The sequence below is a fragment of the Hypomesus transpacificus genome, chromosome 8 (genome assembly GCF_021917145.1).
Source record: "Hypomesus transpacificus isolate Combined female chromosome 8, fHypTra1, whole genome shotgun sequence".
Lineage (NCBI taxonomy): Eukaryota > Metazoa > Chordata > Actinopteri > Osmeriformes > Osmeridae > Hypomesus > Hypomesus transpacificus.
Window position 1 is genome coordinate 2,617,224 of NC_061067.1, and position 23,240 is coordinate 2,640,463.

Consider the following 23,240-nt stretch of genomic DNA (forward strand, 5'->3'; position numbering starts at 1 on the left):
CCCCAGCCAAATCCCATGTTCCGTTGAATAACTGTGAATTTATTATCTCGCCAGCATTCAATAAGTCAAGCACACTTTCAGTCTGCAAAAGTGGAAGGAATTGAGACTTGTGTAGAGGCATCTCCACTTTGCGGGCACTCAGAGACTCGGGGGAAGACTTTTTGGATAGGTATGGACCGGGGGAAGAAGGCCGAGGAGAGACCCCCGGGCGTGCACGCGCGCGGGAGACGCACGGAACGAAACAAGATTTCAAACGCTTCTACCGAGTCGGGAACACGTTTTCCGGGTGAAATGACCACAGTGCACGCTGCCCCCGCCTCCAACTTAAATGGGAAAATTGTCCCCGTCGAGATCCATGGGACACAACGGACACGGGAGGCCGACGAATATTTCAAACGTCTCCCCCGAAAAAAGTACACCTTTTCCGGGGAAGATAAACACTCTCCGCGCTGCCCCAGCCTCCAACTTGAATTATAAAAGTGTCCCCAGCCAAATCCCACGTTCGGGTGAATAACTGTGAATTTTACACCTCCAAAGCATTCAAAAAGTCAAGCACACTTTCAGTCGGCAAAAGTGGAAGGAATTTGAGACTCGTGTGGAGGCATCTCCACTTTGCGGGCACTCAGAGACTCGGGGGAAGACTTTTTGGATAGGTATGGACCGGGGGAAGAAGGCCCATGAGAGACCCCCGGGCGTGCACGCGCGCGGGAAACGCACGGAACGAAACAAGATTTCAAACGCTTCTACCGAGTCGGGAACACCGTTTCCGGGTGAAACGACCACAGTGCACGCTGCCCCCGCCTCCAACTTATATGGGAAAATTGTCCCCGTTCAAATCCATGGGGCAGAACGAAAACGGGAGGCCCGCGAATATTTCAAACGTCTCCCCCGAAAAAAGTACACCTTTTCCGGGGAGAAAAAACACACTACCCGCTGCCCCAGCCTCCAACTTGAATTATAAAAGTGTCCCCAGCCAAATCCCACGCTCGGGCGAGAAACGGCGAATTTTACCCTTTTTCACCTTTCCACACCTCCAGCGCACCCTCACACGGTCATCCCCGGCCTCCCAGGGGACCACCACTCCGGGACGTCCCCGGGCACCCGTCCCCGGGCTCCCAAGGGACCCCCACTCCGGCCGCACCCTGCACACCCACTTTTGGGATCCAAGGGGACCCCCCCACACCCTCCCGGCCTCCCCGGGGACCCCCTCTCCAAGGGGGGACTGCACACCTCCGGGGGGGGTGTCCCCCATCACCCATTCACCGGGGGGCCCTGTGCACCCACTATTAAGCCCACCCCCTGTGTTAAAACCCATTAAATGCAACTTTAAAAAATATGTGCCCCTGGTCATCCAATTGAAAAATTGTGCCCCTGGTCATCCTCCCATTGACTCCCATTCAAGTTGGACTTAGGTTTTGAAGGCTTAAAAGTTTGTGCCTCTGGGCATCCTCCCATTGACTCCCATTCAAGTTGGACTTAGGTTTTGAAGGCTTAAAAGTTTGTGCCTCTGGGCATCCGCCCATTGACTTCCATTCAAAATGGACTTAGGTTTTGGACGCTTAAAATTTTGTGCCTCTGGGCATCCGCCCATTGACTTCCATTCAAAATGGACTTAGGTTTTGAAGGCTTAAAAGTTTGTGCCTCTGGGCATCCGCCCATTGACTTCCATTCAAAATGGACTTAGGTTTTGAAGGCTTAAAATTTTATGCCTCTGGGCATCCGCCCATTGACTTCCATTCAAAATGGACTTAGGTTTTGAAGGCTTAAAAGTTTGTGCCTCTGGTGATCCGCCCATTGACTCCCATTCAAGTTGGACTTAGGTTTTGGAGGCTTAAAAGTTTGTGCCTCTGGTGATCCGCCCATTGACTCCCATTCAAGTTGGACTTAGGTTTTGGAGGCTTAAAAGTTTGTGCCTCTGGTGATCCGCCCATTGACTCCCATTCAAGTTGGACTTAGGTTTTGGAGGCTTAAAAGTTTGTGCCTCTGGTGATCCGCCCATTGACTCCCATTCAAGTTGGACTTAGGTTTTGGAGGCTTAAAAGTTTGTGCCTCTGGTGATCCGCCCATTGACTCCCATTCAAGTTGGACTTAGGTTTTGAAGGCTTAAAAGTTTGTGCCTCTGGTGATCCGCCCATTGACTCCCATTCAAGTTGGACTTAGGTTTTGGAGGCTTAAAAGTTTGTGCCTCTGGTGATCCGCCCATTGACTCCCATTCAAGTTGGACTTAGGTTTTGGAGGCTTAAAAGTTTGTGCCTCTGGTGATCCGCCCATTGACTCCCATTCAAGTTGGACTTAGGTTTTGGAGGCTTAAAAGTTTGTGCCTCTGGTGATCCGCCCATTGACTCCCATTCAAGTTGGACTTAGGTTTTGGAGGCTTAAAAGTTTGTGCCTCTGGTGATCCGCCCATTGACTCCCATTCAAGTTGGACTTAGGTTTTGGAGGCTTAAAAGTTTGTGCCTCTGGTGATCCGCCCATTGACTCCCATTCAAGTTGGACTTAGGTTTTGAAGGCTTAAAAGTTTGTGCCTCTGGTGATCCGCCCATTGACTCCCATTCAAGTTGGACTTAGGTTTTGGAGGCTTAAAAGTTTGTGCCTCTGGTGATCCGCCCATTGACTCCCATTCAAGTTGGACTTAGGTTTTGGAGGCTTAAAAGTTTGTGCCTCTGGTGATCCGCCCATTGACTCCCATTCAAGTTGGACTTAGGTTTTGAAGGCTTAAAAGTTTGTGCCTCTGGTGATCCGCCCATTGACTCCCATTCAAGTTGGACTTAGGTTTTGGAGGCTTAAAAGTTTGTGCCTCTGGTGATCCGCCCATTGACTCCCATTCAAGTTGGACTTAGGTTTTGAAGGCTTAAAAGTTTGTGCCTCTGGTAATTCCTTTTTTCGTCCACCGGAGGGCGCCTTCATTAACTCCCATAGACTCCCATTCATTTTTCAATGACTTGTAATCCCTTTTGAGTCCACAGGAGGGCGACTGTTTTTTGTGCCTCTGGTACTCCGCCCATAGACTCCCATGCAAGTTGGACTTAGGTTTTGGAGGCTTAAAAGTTTGTGCCTCTGGTACTCCGCCCATAGACTCCCATTCAAGTTGGACTTAGGTTTTGGAGCACGCCTTGCCCGTGTCCATGGGTGTCTCTCTCCCATACACCCTGAGGAGCTCCTACCTTAAGGGAGTCAACGTTACTCCCGCCGCCTGCCGTTTACCCAGGCCGGAGCCAACCCTGAGGGACTCCCACCTCCATGGCTCTCTACCTTAAGAGAGTGATAGTTACTCCCGCCGTCGGAGCCAACCCTGAGGGACTCCCACCTCCATGGCTCTCTACCTTAAGAGAGTGATAGTTACTCCCGCCGTTTACCCAGGCCGGAGCCAACCCTGAGGGACTCCCACCTCCATGGCTCTCTACCTTAAGAGAGTGATAGTGAAGGAGCAGAGGAGGCGGCTGGAGGAGGTGCACGCGCCGTTACACACGCGCCCACGCACTGTTACACACACACCCACGCACTGTTACACCCACGCACAAACGGTGGAACGCATGCTGGCTCACACACGCACTGACACACGGTGGCACACACGGCTACACTGTAATGCGCTGCCTCGCGCTCTGAGCCACGCGCACACACAATGTTACACCCCGCTCACAGGCACACTGTGCCACCCCTTTTCTCATCTCCTCCTCCCTCTCTCTTCCTCTCCTCCAAACTCTCTGTCCTCCTCCCTCTTTTCCTCTCCTCCTCCTCTTCCTCCTCCTCCTCCCCCCGCTGTCTGTCTTCCTCCTCCCTCTCTCCCTCCTCCTCACCCCTGCTGCCTCCCTCTCTCCCTCCTCCTCCCCCCTGCTCCCTCCCTCTCTCTCCTCTCGCAGCAACAGCGGCGTGAGCGCGAGATGAGGAAGCAGCAGGAGCGAGAGCAGAGGCGACGCTACGAGGAGATGGAGCAGCTGCGGAGAGACGAGGAGAGGAGGCACGCGGAGAGAGAGCAGGTACACACTCTCACATACACACACTCTCACGTACACGCACTCTCACGTACACACACTATCAGATAGACACACTCTCAGATACACACACACACACACTCTCACATACACACCCACACACTCTCACATACACACACACACACTCACACACACACACTCTCACGTACACACACACACTCTCACGTACACACACACACTCTCACATACACACACACACACTCTCAGATACACACACACACACGCACAAACTCACACACACACGTACACAGCGAGAGGCCAGGCACAGGCACTCTGAGAGAGGTCCATCTCCAGTTGTGTGACTTCCCCTCTGAGTGTCGCTGTCAGGTGTTTACTAGTGTAGAAGTTGAGTGACAGCGGACTGAGGAACTGGGACGCTGCTCCACTAACTCTCCCCAGCTCCCCTCCCTCTCTGTCTCTCTTCACACCCGTCCCCCGCTTCACGTCAATGGGCCTGATTAGGATGAAAAGTGTTTTTCTCTTCCCTTCACACAGTTTGATAAGCTGTCTGTTCGTGGGACTCTTTTCCGATTTTCCCACTAATCAGTGCTCTCTTTTTCTCTCTCTCTCTCTTTCTTTTTTCCTCGTCCTTTTCACGTCCTCTTTGCCTCTATCTCTCTGCTTCTCTCTCTCTCGCCTATTTTTGGCTTAATACCTCCTTTGGTTTTTGCTCCCCATCTTTCCTTCCGTCACCCCGCTCTGCTCTCTCTTCCCAAAACTTCCTTTATGAATCCCTCTTTTTCAACCTTGCTCTCTTTTTCTATTTTTTTTCTTTTAATTTCCTCCTTTTTCCTCTGCCTGGTTGCCGGGTTCTGACTCACTGCTGTTCTATCTGGCTGTGCCGCGATCGGCTGCCCTGTCGTCTGGCGGGGCGCTGTGATTGGGTAGGAGTACATCCGTAGACAGTTGGAGGAGGAGCAGAGACAGCTGGAGATCCTACAGCAGCAGCTCCTCCAGGAGCAGGCTCTTCTGCTGGTAACACACACTCCTGTAGAGAAGACCTCCATGAGCATCAACCACATGGGTCACGTCGAGTCGAGATGAGTGGAGAGTTTAACTGTGTGTGTGTGCGTGCCCGTGTTTGTTTCCCCACGCATGTGCGTCTCTGCGTGTGTGTCTGTGTGTGTCTCTGTGTGTGTGTGTGCGTGCGTGCAGGAGTACAAGCGTAAGCAGATGGAGGAGCAGAGGCAGGCAGAGCGTCTCCAGAGGCAGCTGCAGCAGGAGAGAGCCTACCTGGTGTCGCTCCAGCAACAGCAGCAGGAGCCACGCCCCCAGGACAAGAAGCAGCTGTACCACTACAAGGACCAGGCCCCCAGCGTCGACAAACCAGCCTGGGCACAGGAGGTACGGGACACACACACACATACATACACACACTCCTACACCCACACACTCCTACAGACACCCACAGTCTTGGTCCGATTGGTTTCAGCAGAGTTAGGACCATGGATCTTCCAGAATGTTCCGGCGTGTTCTTTCATGTTTCTGGGTCCCGAACAGGTGATGTCCAGTTCCAACGCGCATCCAAGTCAATCATCAGTTGTTGTTCCTTCCTACTGTAGGTTGATTTATTGGTGAATTCTCCTGACTGTTATCTTCCCCGGCAACAGCACCAGGGGAAGGACCTCGCTCCCTCCTGGTGTCAGAGGAAGACTGTGTGTGTCTGTGTGTTTTGTGTTCAGTATTTGTGTGTGTGTGTGCTGTGTTCAGTGTTTGTGTCTGATGTTCTGTGTCACACTGTTGTCCCCAGGTGATGCGTAGAGCCCAGAGTAACTCGCCTCGTATCCCCCCCAAGAAGTATCACTCCTTCACAGAGCCCGGCGACACCAACCTCGCTCAGCTTCTCCAGCTTCCTGATTACTGTCCCCGGCCCCGCCCCCCCTCCTACCCCGCCCACGTCAGCCCCTCTAGGGAGAGGTCAGAACCCAGCAGTGTGCACGTGCCGCGCATCCGTGTGTCCTGTGCCCCTGAACCCGCCCCCATCCCCTCCTTTAAGCCAATCCTGCGACGCCCCGAGGCTCTTAGGCGGAACCCTGACGAGAGGGGGCGGAGCCCCGGCCCGAGGGTCAGTTGGCAGAGACACGCCCCCCCCCTTTCCCTCTCTTGGTTTGGAGGATGTCCTCTTCCTCCTCCTCTTCCTCCCTCCTCCTCCCTAGCCTCTCTAACCCGACCTGGGGGTGAGGTGGTGTCCCTGGTCAGGTTTCGACCCCGTCACAACCTTGACCCGCCCCTGTCTGTCCTCCTTAACTCTACTGTCCCTGGTCTCTAGAGCGGGGGCCTGGCTGAGGTGGAACCTGCGAGGCTCTCCGTTCTAGCGGAGGGTGGGGTTGGCTCGTTCACTGGTGCTGTGGTGTTCAGTCCCAGCCTGGACCCATGTGCTAACTCTGACAAGCTTCCTTTTCCACTTCTTTCAAGCATGTTTCCCGCCTCTTATCTCTGCCTTAATCCCAGAATAACCATGACCTCACTCTCTCTCTCTCTCTCTCTCTCTCTCTCTCTCTCTCTCTCTCTCTCTCTCTCTCTCTCTCTCTCTCTCTCTCTCTCTCCAAGGCTTACTACGCACACACACACACAAACACACACAGGGCTGCACCTCCTCCCAGACGGTGTGCTGTTTCTTCTTTAGCGGGTGCTGTAGCTGTGCTGTCAGCACACAGTGCTCTCTCCAGACTGTGTGCTGTTTCTTCTTTAGCGGGTGCTGTAGCTGTGCTGTCAGCACACAGTGCTCTCTCCAGAGTGGGTGCTGTTTCTTCTTTAGCGGGTGCTGTAGCTGTGCTGTCAGCACACAGTGCTCTCTCCAGAGTGGGTGACTGTCATGTGTGACTTCACATCGTGGCTGTTGTCTGTTTTTGGAGTACTGTATCAAACACACCATGTAGCAGGAGATGGTAGTATAGTATGGCAGAATAGTGTAAGGTATCATAGTATTGCATAGTATGGTTGTATGGTAGTACAGTAAGGTAATATGGTATAATATAGTATGGTAGTACAGTAAGGTAATATAGTATAGTGTAGTATGGTAGTACAGTAAGGTAATATGGTATAATATAGTATGGTAGTACAGTAAGGTAATATAGTATAGTGTAGTACAGTTAGGTAATATAGTATAGTGTAGCATGCTAGTACAGTAAGGTAATATAGTATGGTGTAGTGTGGTAGTACAGTAAGGTAATATAGTATACTGTAGTATGGTAGTACAGTAAGGTAATATAGTATGGTGTAGTATGGTAGTACAGTAAGGTAATATAGTATGGTGTAGTATGGTAGTACAGTAAGGTAATATAGTATAGTGTAGCATGCTAGTACAGTAAGGTAATATAGTGTGGTGTAGTATGGTAGTACAGTAAGGTAATATAGTATACTGTAGTATGGTAGTACAGTAAGGTAATATAGTATAGTCTAGTATGGTAGTACAGTAAGTTAATATAGTATGGTGTAGTATGGTAGTACAGTAAGGTAATATAGTATGGTGTAGCATGCTAGTACAGTAAGGTAATATAGTATGGTGTAGTATGGTAGTACAGTAAGGTAATATGGTATAATATAGTATGCTAGTACAGTAAGGTAATATAGTATGGTGTAGTATGGTAGTACAGTAAGGTAATATGGTATAATATAGTATGGTAGTACAGTAAGGTAATATGGTATAATATAGTATGGTAGTACAGTAAGGTAATATAGTATGGTGTAGTATGGTAGTACAGTAAGGTAATATAGTATAGTGTAGCATGCTAGTACAGTAAGGTAATATAGTATGGTGTAGTATGGTAGTACAGTAAGGTAATATAGTATGGTGTAGTATGGTAGTACAGTAAGGTAATATAGTATACTGTAGTATGGTAGTACAGTAAGGTAATATAGTATGGTGTAGTATGGTAGTACAGTAAGGTAATATGGTATACTATAGTATGGTAGTACAGTAAGGTAATATAGTATGGTGTAGTATGGTAGTACAGTAAGGTAATATAGTATGGTGTAGTATGGTAGTACAGTAAGGTAATTTAGTATGGTGTAGCATGCTAGTACAGTAAGGTAATATAGTATGGTGTAGTATGGTAGTACAGTAAGGTAATATGGTATAATATAGTATGCTAGTACAGTAAGGTAATATAGTATGGTGTAGTATGGTAGTACAGTAAGGTAATATGGTATAATATAGTATGGTAGTACAGTAAGGTAATATGGTATAATATAGTATGGTAGTACAGTAAGGTAATATAGTATAGTGTAGCATGCTAGTACAGTAAGGTAATATAGTATGGTGTAGTATGGTAGTACAGTAAGGTAATATAGTATGGTGTAGTATGGTAGTACAGTAAGGTAATATAGTATGGTGTAGTATGGTAGTACAGTAAGGTAATATGGTATAATATAGTATGGTAGTACAGTTAGGTAATATAGTATGGTGTAGCATGCTAGTACAGTAAGGTAATATAGTATGGTGTAGTATGGTAGTACAGTAAGGTAATATAGTATGGTGTAGTATGGTAGTACAGTAAGGTAATATAGTATACTGTAGTATGGTAGTACAGTAAGGTAATATAGTATAGTGTAGCATGCTAGTACAGTAAGGTAATATAGTATGGTGTAGTATGGTAGTACAGTAAGGTAATATGGTATAATATAGTATGGTAGTACATTAAGGTAATATAGTATAGTGTAGCATGCTAGTACAGTAAGGTAATATAGTATGGTGTAGTATGGTAGTACAGTAAGGTAATATGGTATAATATAGTATGGTAGTACAGTTAGGTAATATAGTATGGTGTAGCATGCTAGTACAGTAAGGTAATATAGTATGGTGTAGTATGGTAGTACAGTAAGGTAATATAGTATGGTGTAGTATGGTAGTACAGTAAGGTAATATAGTATACTGTAGTATGGTAGTACAGTAAGGTAATATAGTATAGTGTAGCATGCTAGTACAGTAAGGTAATATAGTATGGTGTAGTATGGTAGTACAGTAAGGTAATATGGTATAATATAGTATGGTAGTACATTAAGGTAATATAGTATAGTGTAGCATGCTAGTACAGTAAGGTAATATAGTATGGTGTAGTATGGTAGTACAGTAAGGTAATATAGTATACTGTAGTATGGTAGTACAGTAAGGTAATATAGTATAGTGTAGCATGCTAGTACAGTAAGGTAATATAGTATGGTGTAGTATGGTAGTACAGTAAGGTAATATAGTATGGTGTAGTATGGTAGTACAGTAAGGTAATATAGTATACTGTAGTATGGTAGTACAGTAAGGTAATATAGTATAGTGTAGCATGCTAGTACAGTAAGGTAATATAGTATGGTGTAGTATGGTAGTACAGTAAGGTAATATAGTATACTGTAGTATGGTAGTACAGTAAGGTAATATAGTATAGTGTAGCATGCTAGTACAGTAAGGTAATATAGTATGGTGTAGTATGGTAGTACAGTAAGGTAATATAGTATACTGTAGTATGGTAGTACAGTAAGATAATATAGTATGGTGTAGTATGGTGGTATGGTGCAGAGCTGGACTTGATGTAGGTCATATGGAGGCCTGCCCTCTGGTGGCCACAGTGGAGTAATGTAGGCTAGCTGCAGCTATATCTGACTCTGTCCACAGGGGTGTTTCTCTTCCTCGGGACTCTCTCTCTCTCAATCACTCACACACACACACACACACACAGATAACCCTGTCTGACTGATGGGGTGAGAAACAAGTCAATTGAATATCCAATTAACTATGTGTGTGTGTGTGTCAGGTGGAGGAGAGATCCAAGATGAACAGACAGAGTTCTCCAGCGCTGCAGCACAAGGTCTCCAACCGCATCTCGGACCCGTCTCTGCCGCCGCGCTCCGAGTCCTTCAGCAGCGGCGGCATACAGCAAGCCCGGACCCCGCCCCAGCTCCGCTCCATCGAGCCGCAGGTGTGTGTGTGTGTGTGTGTGTGTAGCATACCTGCATATGTGTTGATCCAGTGGATATGTTTCTCACCCGAGCATCTCTCCCTCTCCCTTCGTCCCTCTTCCCCCCTCCTTCCTCTCCTCTCTTCCTACCGTCCACTACCCTGGTCTGGTCTGGTTCTGACCCTGGTCTGGTCCTGGTTCTGACCCTGGTCTGACTCTGGTCCTGATATGGTCCTGGTCTGGTCCTGGTCCTGGTCTGGTATCAGATGGCCCATCTGGTCCAGGTGAAGTCCCATGGTCTGTCAGGGTCCCAGTCTCTCCACGACCCCCAAGGTGGGGGGGGCCTGTCCCCCTCCCCTTCGCGCCCCCCCCATGCCCCGGCAGAACTCCGACCCCACCTCCGACACCCCAGCCCCACCCCCCCGCCTCGTCCCTCCCCACGACAAGCTCGACCGCAGCCCCTGGGTTCGCCACGACGACGACCTGCCCCCCAAGGTGTGACAGTGACCCGGTGTCTGGGGGGGGGGGGGGGGGGGGGAGTGTGTAGGTGTGTGTGTGGGAGAGGGTAGATGTGTGTGAAAGAGACTCGGTGTTTGTCTGAAAGAGAGCGTAAAGGTGTGTGTGCGTGTGCTTCTTCTGAATGGTTCTCTGACCCCGCACGGTTCTGTGTGGTTCTGTCCTCCTGTGCTGAGCAGGTTCCCCAGAGAACCACCTCCATCTCCCCAGCCCTTGTGAGGAAAACCTCCCCAGGGAACGGACCTGGGCTGGGGCCCCGGACTGGAGCTCACCTCATACGGGCCAGGTACAAACACACACTCTCTCTCACACACAGACACACACACGCACACACACACATACACAGAGGAATACCAGACAGGTTGAAGTGGAGGAACCGTAGCCCTGGAAGCTTGACCTGCTTTTATCAGGGATAGTGATGTGATCAGTGGTGATGTAGCTCATCGAGCAGCGCCTCCGGTCCAGGGATCCTGTAGGGTTCACGCTGTCGTGTGTTTGGTGATGTTGTTGCCGTAGTAACCCGGACCTGCGCAGGACGGACCTGTCCATGGAAACGCCCCTGAAGAGAAGAAGCAGTGGAAGCTCCTCCAGCTCCAGCTCCCAGGAGAGAGGTACACACACACACTCACACACGCACACACGCACACTCACACACACCCATACACTTCTCCTCACCCCCCCCTCCCCCCTTTACTATGGTAATGTACTAATTAGGGATGGTAAGATTCACCGGTTTGCATCGGTGCTTCGGCGTAAAAGCTCACGATGCAATTGCCCGGATCAGAAAAGTGTGCACCGGATACAATGCGGAATGAAATCGCGATGCATCGCTTCTTACATTTTTGCATCGGTATAATCCGATGTATTTGTATAGAACTATGTGTAGGCGAACACCTTTAGAAATGTTGCCGATGATTTGTGACAAATACTTGTATATTTAGATAGTTTCCTCCTCTCTAACTGTTTCTTAAGCGAGCTCATCTCCACTGCTGTCAGTGGCCGATTCTCGTAAAGTCTCTCAGCCAAGTTTCTCGTGAGTTGGAGGCGTGTTCGGGCGAGTGTTATCATGGCGGAGGAAGAGTTACACGTTCCTACGAATTGCAATAAATCCAAGGTTTGGCAACACTTCGGATTTTCCAAAGAAAATGGGCAATTCGACAAGACCCATGCAATTGGCAAGATGTGTCGTGCTGCTATAAAGTACACAGGCAGCACGGCTAATTTAGGTAGTCACCTGAAGAGGCTGGTATTTGTGTGGAGACGTATGCCTACCTCTCGGATGCAACTACAGCTACAGTCAGTGGCTAGCTCCACCGGTACCGCTAGCAAGAAGACTGGTGAGCAAAGCAGGGCTGCCAACTGCCAAGGGGTGAATCGTATCGTATTACATTAGTAGTTGCTTTTATGTATCTTTAATGTATTGGATCGTTGGCAGTGCATCGAGATGTGTATTGCATCGTCCTCAGTGATGGAGATGCACATCCCTAATGCAAATACCCCCCTACACCCACAGACCCATGCAAACACAGGCACACACTCACACACACATGCACACAGAGGTTTGGTCAGTACAAAGTGTTTCCGTTGTGACTGCAGGGTCCAGTAAGGCTGAAGGTACCACGGCAGCAACTCAGGAGCCCAAAGAGGAGAGCAGGGAGGTGACACAACCTAGCAGGCCTGCGGTAAGCACACACACACCACACACACACACACACTCTCATTCATCCATCCCTAACACCTACTCATTCTCGTCTAGACCCTTTCTCAGCATTGCCATTGTCTCCTTTCTTTTCTTTCTACGTCTCTTACTTTCTCCTTCTTCCTTCTCTCCTCCTCTTTCTCTTCCTCTCTCCACCTTATCTTCCTCAGTTATAAGATGAGGTGAGGTCATTGGCCTTCTCCTCCTCTCTATCCTCCCCTTCTTCTCTCTTTCTCTCTCTCGTCTGCGAAATAAATGTAAAAATACATTGTTAGGTGAATGCAGAAGGACTCTCTCTCTCTCTCTCTCTCTCTTGCTCTTGCTCTTGCTACATTGGCAGGGCTTGTGTTGGGGATGAGTGTCTGTCTTTCTCACTGTCTCTCTCTCCTCTCTCTCCTCCGGCCTCTCTCTCTCTCTTCCTTCTTCCCTCTCTCTTTTTGTCCGCCTCTATCCATCCCCAGGAGGAGCTGGGGATGGATAGACAGTTCAAGACTAACCCCCCCATTCCCCACCTTCCTGTTCCCTAACACACACACACACACACTCACACACACAAACCCACACACGTGCACCCATGACCACCGCCAGTCACACCCCTCTCCTCTCTCGGACCTGCCTCTGCTCGGGGGCCGGTCGCAGACAGTTCATTGGTTCTCCCTTCCTTTTGACCCCTGACCTTGTCATCCCCTCGCCCTACCCGAGTCCCTAAGTGTTCCTCCCCCTGCCTGCTTCTTCACCCCGGGCCAGCGCAGACGATAGCCCCCTGGTGCCAAGCAGCGTCCGAACAGTCTGAACAGTGCACCATAGTCACAACCTTTTGTAGCGATGTGAAATACATTGCTGCAACTTGTTGAGATGTTGTGGTGTTGTAAATGCATGTCAGTGTGATGACTCTGAATCATCGAGGGAGGGAGGGAGGGAGGGAGGGAGGGAGGGAGGGAGAGGAAGAGGGAGGGAGAGAGATAGAGGGGGGGGAGGGAGGGTGTGAGGAAGGTTGCCGGATCGATTCCCCGCCGTGCCAAATGACGTTGTGTCCTTGGGCAAGGCACTTCACCCTACTTGCCTCGAGGGGAATGTCCCTGTACTTACTGTAAGTCGCTCTTGATAAGAGTGTCTGCTAAATGACTAAATGTAAATGTAAGGTAGAGGGGAAGGGAGCTTCAAGAAGAAGCAGTAAAGTGTCTGTTATGACTCATGTGTGGTTGTGACCTTGTGACCTTTTCGATCTCCAGGATTTGACTGCTCTGGCCAAAGAGCTCCGAGAACTCCGGCAGGGGGAGGAGACGAACCGCCCACCCGTCAAAGTGACGGACTACTCTTCATCCAGTGAGGAGTCTCACAGCAGCGAGGACGAGGAGGGAGAGGGCGGGACCAACGATGGAACTGTGGCCGTCAGCGACATACCACGGATTATGTGAGGGGAGGGAGAGACGGAGGGAGCGAGGGAGGGAGAGAGGGAGCGAGCGAGCGTGTTCAGCTAAACCAAAACGATTTAAAGTGTCTGTGAAACTTCCTCAGCAGAATAGCAATAGTTGTCAGTGAGAACACATCCTGAATGGGACCTGCGTGCTTGTGTTCCAGGCCTGCTGCAGGACCAGGAGGGAACGAGCCCTACGGCATGATGGGAAGCCATAACGACGCCCATGGCAACGCCTATGGCAACAGTGGCCAGGACAGCACTCTGATGATGCGTGAGGTGAGCGCGCTGCCCTCCGACCTCTCACGTGCTGACACTGCACACTGCGCACGCTAAGCCTTCACACAAGCACCCAGTCATCCACCCTGCACGCTTCAGCATTGTGTGCCAACTTCACGCTCCAGCGCTCGGCTGTGTGTGTGTCTGTGTGTGCGTCTGTGTGTGTGTTTATGTCTGTGTGTGTGTGTGTGTGCATCCTGCCTGGTAAAAGGTTTTGCTGTCTCTGCACCTTCACCTGCTGTCTCTCCCTCGCTGCACCTGCTGGCTAACCCAGCCCCACAGAGTAGGAGCCCCCCCACACACTAACCCTGCCCGCTGGCCAATCACAGCCCTGCACACCCTAGAGTGGCCCCTCCCTCTCTCTGTGTTCCAGAAGTTTGGGGACAGGAGGCGGAGCTCCCCTCCCAATGACAGCAATGGTTTCCCCAGCAACGCTAATCTGTTCCCCGGCAACGCCAATCTGCCTGACTTGGTGCAACAAAGCACCCCGCCCCTGGTCTCCCCGGGCAACGGCTCAGGGGCCCAAGTAGGTTCACCACGAGCCCCCCCTCCCTACCCCTCACCCCTACCCCTGCAAACCTTGTCCCAAACAGTCTGGCCCCCCTCTCTAAACCTACACACTCCAGCGTCCTACGCCTGGACCTACTTCCTCCCCAGCCTGTTGTACCCAGCCAAACACAGCTAACCCCGACTGTTACTGCTTACCCTACTGTCGCCCCACGGTCACCCACCAAACTCCTCTTCTCCCCTCAACCGCCTGACCTCAGACCTCTGTGAACTCTGGTCTGAAGCTGGAGGTGAGCTGCAGTTGCCTTCCTCCTCCTCCTCTTCAAGCCCATCTTCTCTTTTCCTTTTCCTGCTAATGTGGTCACTTCCTGTCCCTCAGTCAGCATGTCACAGTGTTGTACCTGCATGGCGAGGCTCTGCCCACAGCCTGGAACCTCCTGCTGACAGCCGCACGCACATCGCCTCCCTTCCTGCCTGCTAGCTGGCAGTTTGTCTGACGCTGCCCCTTTCTCTCTCTCTCTCTGCTCTGATTGGTAGTACGGGATAGGAAGTGGGAGTGGCTCCAAGGCCTCCTTCACGCCATTCGTCGATCCGAGGGTGTACGGGACGTCCCCCACCGATGATGACGACGAGAACTCAGCCTCCGGTACGATGCCCTACTTCCTGTTCTGTTTGACTAGTAGAAGCCGAGCAGTAGGCTGTCCGACCTATGTATGAGATGCCCCCACCACCACATTTCCAAACAATGTCGGCCATCTTTGTTGCAGCTCTGTTTGCAGACGAGCTGATGAGACAGGAGCAGGAGCAGGCCCGACTAAACGAGGCCAGAAAGATCTCGGTGGTGAACGTGAACCCCACCAACATCCGGCCCCACAGCGACACGCCCGAGATCCGCAAGTACAAGAAGAGGTTCAACTCTGAGATCCTCTGTGCTGCTCTCTGGGGTGAGACACGGCTGCGTGTGAATACACACACACACACTCATATATACTGTATACACACACACATACTCATATATACTGTATACACACACACATACACATATATACTGTATACACACACACATACTCATATATACTGTATACACACACACACACTCATATATACTGTATACACACACATACTCATATATACTGTATACACACACACACATGTAGACACACTCACACACATACACACTCATATATACTGTATATACACACACACACACACTCATATATACTGTATACACACACACACACTCATATATACTGTCACAAGGTTTGGGATGAACAGTTAGGCTGTGATGAGGATGTTTTATTGTGGTATTGATGCATGAAGAGGGTTATTATAACTTTTGGGTTTGAAATGATTTGGGAAGACTCATTATGTCTGATAAATTGTGGTTTTGATGGTTTGTGCTAATTAGCCTGTTATAGAATGCCATTTGATCTTAAGTTTATATAAGGCAGTGCATGTGTGCTGGCTGATCATCACTCTTGCGAACGATTTGTGGCTATCACACCCTTCGCCAAGACGGATCACAAAGTACTTTGTTTAAATCATATGTAATTGTATAGTCTAATAAATTGTATTAAAACCATATCCCTTGACTATTCAGATCGACACAGTGCCACTCGAATTCTTCCTTAACACTACACACACATGTAGACACACATACACACTCACACATGCTCATGGCACACACACTCACATGCTGAGTGTTGATGTTGTGCCCAGGTGTGAACCTGCTGGTGGGGACTGAGAATGGGCTGATGTTGTTGGACCGCAGCGGTCAGGGGAAGGTCTACAATCTCATCAACCGCAGACGGTTCCAGCAGATGGACGTTCTGGAGGGACTCAATGTCCTGGTCACCATCTCAGGTGGGTCCGAGCGTAACCTGACCACAACTTGGCTACAACCCAACCACAACCACAACAGGACCATAACCTACACAAAACGTACCTTTTAGTGCAAAGGAAAAAAATCAGTCTGAGATTTTAAAGCAGGAAAGACTTTTAAAAAGGTCAAATGTTCTGAAATCAATCGAATCAAATTGTATTTGTACAGCCCTTTTTACCAGCAATGTCACAGAGGGCTTCACATACGCCCATAGAACTGCCCCAAAACCGACCTAAACTCTCAAGGAAGTGAACTGACTGCCTTTCTCCTCTCCTCGCCTCGGTCCTCCCAGGCAAGAAGAACAAGCTGCGTGTGTACTACCTGTCCTGGCTGAGGAACAGGATATTACACAACGACCCGGAAGTAGAAAAGAAGCAGGGCTGGATCACAGTGGGGGAGCTGGAGGGCTGTGTGCACTACAAAGTTGGTAGGTCATGCTGTGGGTGTGAGCGGGGGGGGTTTATTGGAGTGTGTGGCCTTTGTGAGAGTGCATTGTTGATTTTGTACCTCTTCTCCTGTCTTGCTTTAGTGAAATATGAGAGGATTAAGTTTCTGGTGATTGCTCTAAAGAATGCGGTGGAGATTTACGCCTGGGCTCCCAAACCTTACCACAAGTTCATGGCTTTCAAGGTGAGACTCACACACACAAACACACACACACACACAGTGCTACGACTCTGGATAAACTGGTCCCGGCACAGATACATTCTGTCTTGAATGATCAGTTATCTCATCATCACAGGCCTTTTCTCTCCTTCTTTCCTTTCATTTCTCATTCATTCCCTCCCTCCCAGTCGTTCACTGACCTGCAGCACCGCCCCCAGCTGGTTGACCTGACGGTGGAGGAGGGCCAGAGGTTAAAGGTCATCTATGGCTCCAGCGTTGGCTTCCATGTCATTGATGTGGACTCTGGGAACCCCTATGACATCTACATCCCCTCCCACGTAAGACTGTGTGTGTGTGTGTGTGTGTCCTGATGTATCGGTGTGTCTGAGCATTCAATGAAATGGTTATGAATGAATAACCCATTTTAGTCATCAGTCTTGAAAATTGAATGATTCCAAACTGAGCTGGATGAAATGCGTTGGACGTGGACAGTGTTGGTGAAACAAAAAGAGAGAGAGAGAGAGAGAGAGAGAGAGAGAGAGAGAGAGAGAGAGAGAGAGAGAGGGAGAGGAAAGTGAGATTATCTGTGGGGAGGGAGAGAGTGTGTTTGGTGTTAAGAGTGAGAGTTTGTGTGGTGATAAGAGTGAGGGTGTGTGGTGTTCAGAGTGAGAGGGTGTGTGTGGGAAGCGAGTCCGAGGCAGATACCCGCACCAGGTAAATCCTGTACCTGAGAACGAAGACCTGCCATTGGCTCGCTCGACGACCTTCAACCTCTGACCCCAACACTGACTACAGTCAGAGCTGGGGAGAGAGACGGTAACCAAAGCAACCACCCTCATTGTTTTGGTAACGCTGCCAGCCACCACGATGATGTGATGTTCTTCCGTTGCCATGGTGATCGTGTGGCTGGAGCGGGAGATTCTATTGTTGCAGCAGTTTCTCTCGCAAGGGGGATGGGGAGGGGGGCCCTGGCCACGAGAGGAGGTAGGGATGGAGCGACAGAGCAGCCGGAGGGAGGGAGGGAGGGAGGGAGGAAGACAAAGGAAAGGGGGTTCCTGCTCTGTGCCCCCACCTCCCCCCAGGCTCATGCCCCCGCCCCCCCACCCCACCCTCAACCCCCCCCCCCCCCTCCTCCTCCCCGTATGTCGCCCGGCAGATTCAGAGTCAGGTGACCCCCCACGCCATCGTGGTTCTGCCCAAGACGGACGGCATGGAGATGCTGCTGTGCTACGAGGACGAGGGCGTCTACGTCAACACCTACGGGCGCATCACCAAAGACGTGGTGCTGCAGTGGGGCGAGATGCCCACCTCCGTGGGTACGTCAACAACACGCTTCTAACTCTAACCAGTGGCTAGGACTCCTCCCCCCTCTCCTGTCTCTGACCAGGGAAACACTACTTCTCCCATGTCTACCCCGCCACCGAGAAACACGCCTTCTCCTTTCCCCCCCCCCCTGCTCGCTCTCACCTCATGGATCTCAAGCACCCTCTCCCCCCCCCCCCTCCCTCACGACCCCTCCATGTACCCCCTTGCCACAATCCGACTTCCCTAAATGACAAACACTTGGACAGGGTTGTTTCTTTTAATCAAGGACAATGACACACGTTGAACATTGCATGGTTCCTCCATGAATAGCACCCCTACCCCCGACTTACTCGAGCAATCCCCCCCCCCCCCCCAAAAAAAAGAAACGGAAACTAAAACAAGGCCCTCATCTCCTTTAAACCAACTGTCAGCCTGCATCCCTTCGCCCTCACCCCTCCTTCACACCCAGCTGCCCCCTCTCTCCCGATCACCCCAGCACAGGGAGCTTGTGTTTGAGTCTGTGTGTGTTCTCCGTTCGTGCTCTTTCATGTCTTGTTTCTGTGTCGAGTGCTTCCACATAAATCACGTGAATGTTCTCTGTCTGGACGTCATCCTAAATGTGAGGTTTCTATCTTCGGGCAGATCGATAGACAGACAGACATCTGTCCTCTGGTTTGGCTTCACAGTTACCTGTTCCAATTTTGGATTGCTTTCAGTTCATCTTATGAAGGACCTTGAAAGTCAATCAGATTACGATCGCAAATTGTTTTGCCACTCAGGATGATCTTGATGGATACCCCTCCAAATCTAGCCTGCCCTGTTCACATCCATCATGACATTCTGTTCTATGTCCATCGTCTGAGACCGGAGCTTAACTGTCTGTTTGATTTGCTGTTTTCGTTTGGCCGGTCGTCTGTCTTTAACCACTGTGGGGGCTCCGCTGGGCTGTTTCAGGACACTCATCTCTCAACCCTCCAGCTGGGATTTGATTACAAAATAAACGTTTTCCTCACAGCCCCCCCATCCCACTAAAACACAGCACAATATACCCTCAAGTTAGATACCGCCCTTAGACACACACACACACACCCTCGCAGAACTCCTGGAAAGTCCTCTCCCTCAGTAGTGTACGAGGCGACTCCCATAGAGCTGGAATTCGGGACTGGAAGGTAAATCTACTCAAACCATCTCCAACCATCTACCACTTTCACTCACCAGTGGGCCTGTTAGCATCAACAACCATGCCAGGCGGGGAAAGCCCTCCTCCCCACCCGACCCTACTGACTACTCTACCCAGAATTCCACAGTTGTCAGCCCCTCCAGGGTAGGGAGGTCAGGTGCCTGTCATTCAGAAACTGCTGCAATAATCTCCTCCCAGAGGTGTGGCCTGGCACGGCCGAGGGGTGTGATTGGTCGGTTGTGAGAGTTGGTAGCGAGTGAGTGGTCTCCTGTCCAATCCCCTGTCTGTGTGTGTCCCCCGTCCCGCCCCCTGCAGCCTACATCCACTCCAACCAGATCATGGGCTGGGGAGAGAAGGCCATTGAGATCCGCTCCGTGGAGACGGGACACCTCGACGGAGTTTTCATGCACAAGCGAGCTCAGCGACTGAAGTTCCTGTCGGAAAGGAACGACAAGGTTTGTGATTGCGCGCGGGCAGTGACATGCACACACGGGCGGACTCACACATGCACAGGAATGGACACACACACAGACTCACACTCATGCAAACATATCAGCCGAAGTTTACACAACACTTTCACCTTTTTCTTGTTTTACACTTGCCATCACACACACTGCAGACTGTTGAGACAAGAATTACCGGGGAGCTTGGAAACGATGTGCCAATTACAAACATCTGTGTGCTTCTTTGAGTAACAGATGCAAGTTAATAAGTTAATAAGCAGCTGGTCCAAAAGGAAGAGTAGGCAGTGAGTGGCCCTTGCTAACCCACCATTCTCCTTCCCTCTCCTTTTCTTTATTTCTCTTTCCCTCCCTCCCTATCTCCCTTCCTCTCTACCTCCCTCTCTCACTACCTCTCTCACTACCTCTGTCTCTACTTCCCTCTCTCTCTACCTCCCTCTCTCTCCAACAGGTGTTTTTTGCATCTGTTCGTTCCGGTGGCAGCAGCCAAGTCTTCTTCATGACCCTCAACAGAAGCTCCATGATGAACTGGTAACCCCCTCCTCTCCGGTTCATTTCCTTCATCCCACACCAGAGGAGGGGAGGGAAAGAATGAAGGAAGAACGGAAAAAGATGAGTGAACACATCAGACATTCGAATCAGAAGAAAAAATGCATTGGAGCCGTTGCTCATTTCCAACCTCCACCACCAGGGGTGCCAGAGAGCAACAGCCTCTCTCAAGTCAGCGTCCAGATGTTTGATATTTGACTGTAGTCTACTTACTTTCCTTGGATTACTGGGTTTCTTTTTTTTCCTTGGGTTAGGGGGACAGTTAACAGGACATGGTAGCATAAAAACCACATTGTTGGGTAGCCTAAACTTTGAACCTCCCATTTAAACCATGTTACTCTTATTTCTGGTGATTTCAGGTACGACCCGAATCCACAAATCCCGATGGTTTTGTTTGTTCACCAATATTACAACACAAGTGGTGCAGGACTCATCTAATACAGGATTAGGTCTTAAATACACAACATTTAATAACTTAACATATTATCACTTTTTTATTATTATTATTTGCATTTGACATCATTCAGTCTTTCTTTTTGTCAACTGTAGCAAGTCGTTTGCTACACATTGTAAAGGTTGAAAACCGTTGTGGAGATCTTCTGATTAATTTTCCGGCAGATATATGGTTTTGGTAATCTCAATGGAACCCTTGACTCAAGTTTACAAGGGGACATGATAGCAGTTGTAGACATATTTACACCAATTCACAATTAAGAAAAATTGGCTTGAATGCCATTGTGTTGCAGATTATTTTGTGCTCCACTGTCCTCACACATTTCTCCCAGCATCTTTTCCTTCTATTTTGCACATCTGTAAATACACACTATTCCGTTTGGAACAGCCTAACTCTACACGCACGACTGTGACAAGAAGTTTAAGACGGGAGTCCAGCTTCTCCCTGATCTGCCTGTAAATCTCTCCATTCCCCTGTAACTCGCTGGTGTGAGATGCTTCTCCTCAATGGGAATTGGCTGAACCGGGAAGCAGAAGCAGGGTTTGAGGAGGGCCGAAGCAGAAGCAGGGTTTGAGGAGGGCTGAACCAGGAAGTAGAAGCAGGGTTTGAGGAGGGCTGAACCAGGAAGTAGAAGCAGGGTTTGAGGAGGGCTGTGTGGCCAAAGCGTCCTCCTGTCCTGAACTCCATTTGAGGGATCTGCTTCTGTATATTTGCATGGCGACACTCTTACTGACACGTGGTTAGATCTGATCAGGATACAGCGCTCCTCCAACACTCAACTGCCATCACCAATTCAAACTAGCTTTAGAGGTGAAGCAACATCTATCACTCTCATCATAAAACTTTAAAAAAATAAAGTTTAGTCTAGGGATTGTGTCCAAAACTGTACTTAATCTGCCAAGAAAGTAAACCTATAGGAGAGGGTAGAGGAGTTTGTTCATGTGTTTACTAATCCAGTTTTGAAGAAAAAAAATAGATTATCTGGGACAATGAAAGTAGAGGGAGACTTCCATACCTCCGACCCCTGTGGCATCAGTGCTCAGAGAGGGGAGAAGGTTGAATAGAGGACATTTACAATAAGCAAATGAGCCTCGACCTGCAGGATGACCCACACAACCCTTAAAGATCTGAAAACACTGGAAGAAGACGGGGTCAAGGGGACCATGTACCATCTTGTCTCACTAATGTATGAAACCATACAGAAAAAGATTCATACTTCATTATGATATTATCTTATTGATTATTTAGAGAAAGACAGGACTTTATGTTCAAATTCTATTATAAAGCGTAGTTGTCTTTCTACAGAGTAGAGAAAAGTTTTAAGAATTTCTAAATATGTTTTTATTGTGGTTTGATTTGTATTTGTATTTCAATTTTTGTACGTATCAGACTGTGAACATGTATGAATGTGCGTGTGTGTGTGTGTGTGTGAGAGAGACTCGTCTTCCCAGCTAACAGAATTGGATTTTATTCCTCCACTGTTACGACTATAGCGTTTGGTGTGTGTGTGTGTGTTTGTGTGCGTGTGTGTCCTCCCGGTCTGAATCCCTGGGATCAATAAAACCCCGCCTCAGACTCATTAAGCACTCTGTCATATTCAGATGTACATGTCCCTTCCTTGTACAGCAACATATTTGATGAAGAAAAATGTCAACATTGTTTGGATGTTTTAAACTTGTAAAACATACAGTGCTATTCTACGATGTTGGACAAATTATTCATCCACACATCACCCTGACACATAAACACACATGCGCGCACACACACACACACATTCACTGTTCCACCAGTAAAAAAGAAAAAAAAAAGAAAAAAAAAGAAAACATCTAATCTGACCGTCTACGCAATTTCTGCTGTCTTGCTCTGTTGAAGGTCCATATAACTTCCATTGAGTGGTAGTAGCCTATGTAATTACATGTTCTTAATAAAAAAAATATCCAAATCACCATCAGTGTGCTTCTGGAGGCAGCTTTGTCACGTTTGACATTTAGTGTAGTTTGTCCAGTATGGCCAAAATGAACCTGGACATAGAACTGTGTTTGCCCCCAATCAACTCCAAGTAATCATTTGTCATGCCAAATCAGCTATCACATTATTTACAAGCTCTTATCTTCAGATGTTATCGTTAGGGACAGCAACAACGTGTAATATAGGATTGATAGATCATGTGATGATTGCAAATCATTTCCCCTTGTTTGTCTCCATACTCCTAAAAAGACAGTGCTGTTTTTCTAAATTAAAGTACAAGTTTAACACAGGCAACCGCTGACGTATTGCTCCGTAATTTCTTATGCGCACGCATGCATCCTTTTTTTTTAAGAATATGGTTTCACTGTAACTACAACTATGATATATACGCCCTTTTTATGTAGGCCTACCTGATTTTATTACCACGTTTAATGCATTTAGTGTGTTTTTCTGGAATAAATTAAGCACAAAGCATCTCCACAATACTTGATAATACAAGTTACAGCTGTATAGTATGTGTAGGCTATAGTAACAAAC

The 23,240-nt window shown here is 48.9% G+C and overlaps 1 protein-coding gene across 1 annotated transcript; it reads left to right on the forward strand.

Annotated features, from left to right (window-relative positions):
- The first annotated feature begins 3,420 nt into the window (after window positions 1–3,420).
- On the forward strand, window positions 3,421–20,900 carry tnikb (TRAF2 and NCK interacting kinase b). The gene is given in 23 exon segments (XM_047023499.1): window positions 3,421–3,449; window positions 3,861–3,977; window positions 4,881–4,967; window positions 5,148–5,336; window positions 5,743–6,057; window positions 9,737–9,901; window positions 10,147–10,241; window positions 10,243–10,375; window positions 10,576–10,682; window positions 10,913–11,007; window positions 11,993–12,078; window positions 13,328–13,509; window positions 13,677–13,791; window positions 14,165–14,317; window positions 14,836–14,944; window positions 15,066–15,242; window positions 16,018–16,161; window positions 16,473–16,607; window positions 16,710–16,810; window positions 16,975–17,124; window positions 17,943–18,102; window positions 19,587–19,726; window positions 20,184–20,900. Coding segments are annotated over 22 exon segments (3,018 nt in total). The 5' UTR covers window positions 3,421–3,449; window positions 3,861–3,881; the 3' UTR covers window positions 20,268–20,900.
- The last annotated feature ends 2,340 nt before the right edge of the window (window positions 20,901–23,240 follow it).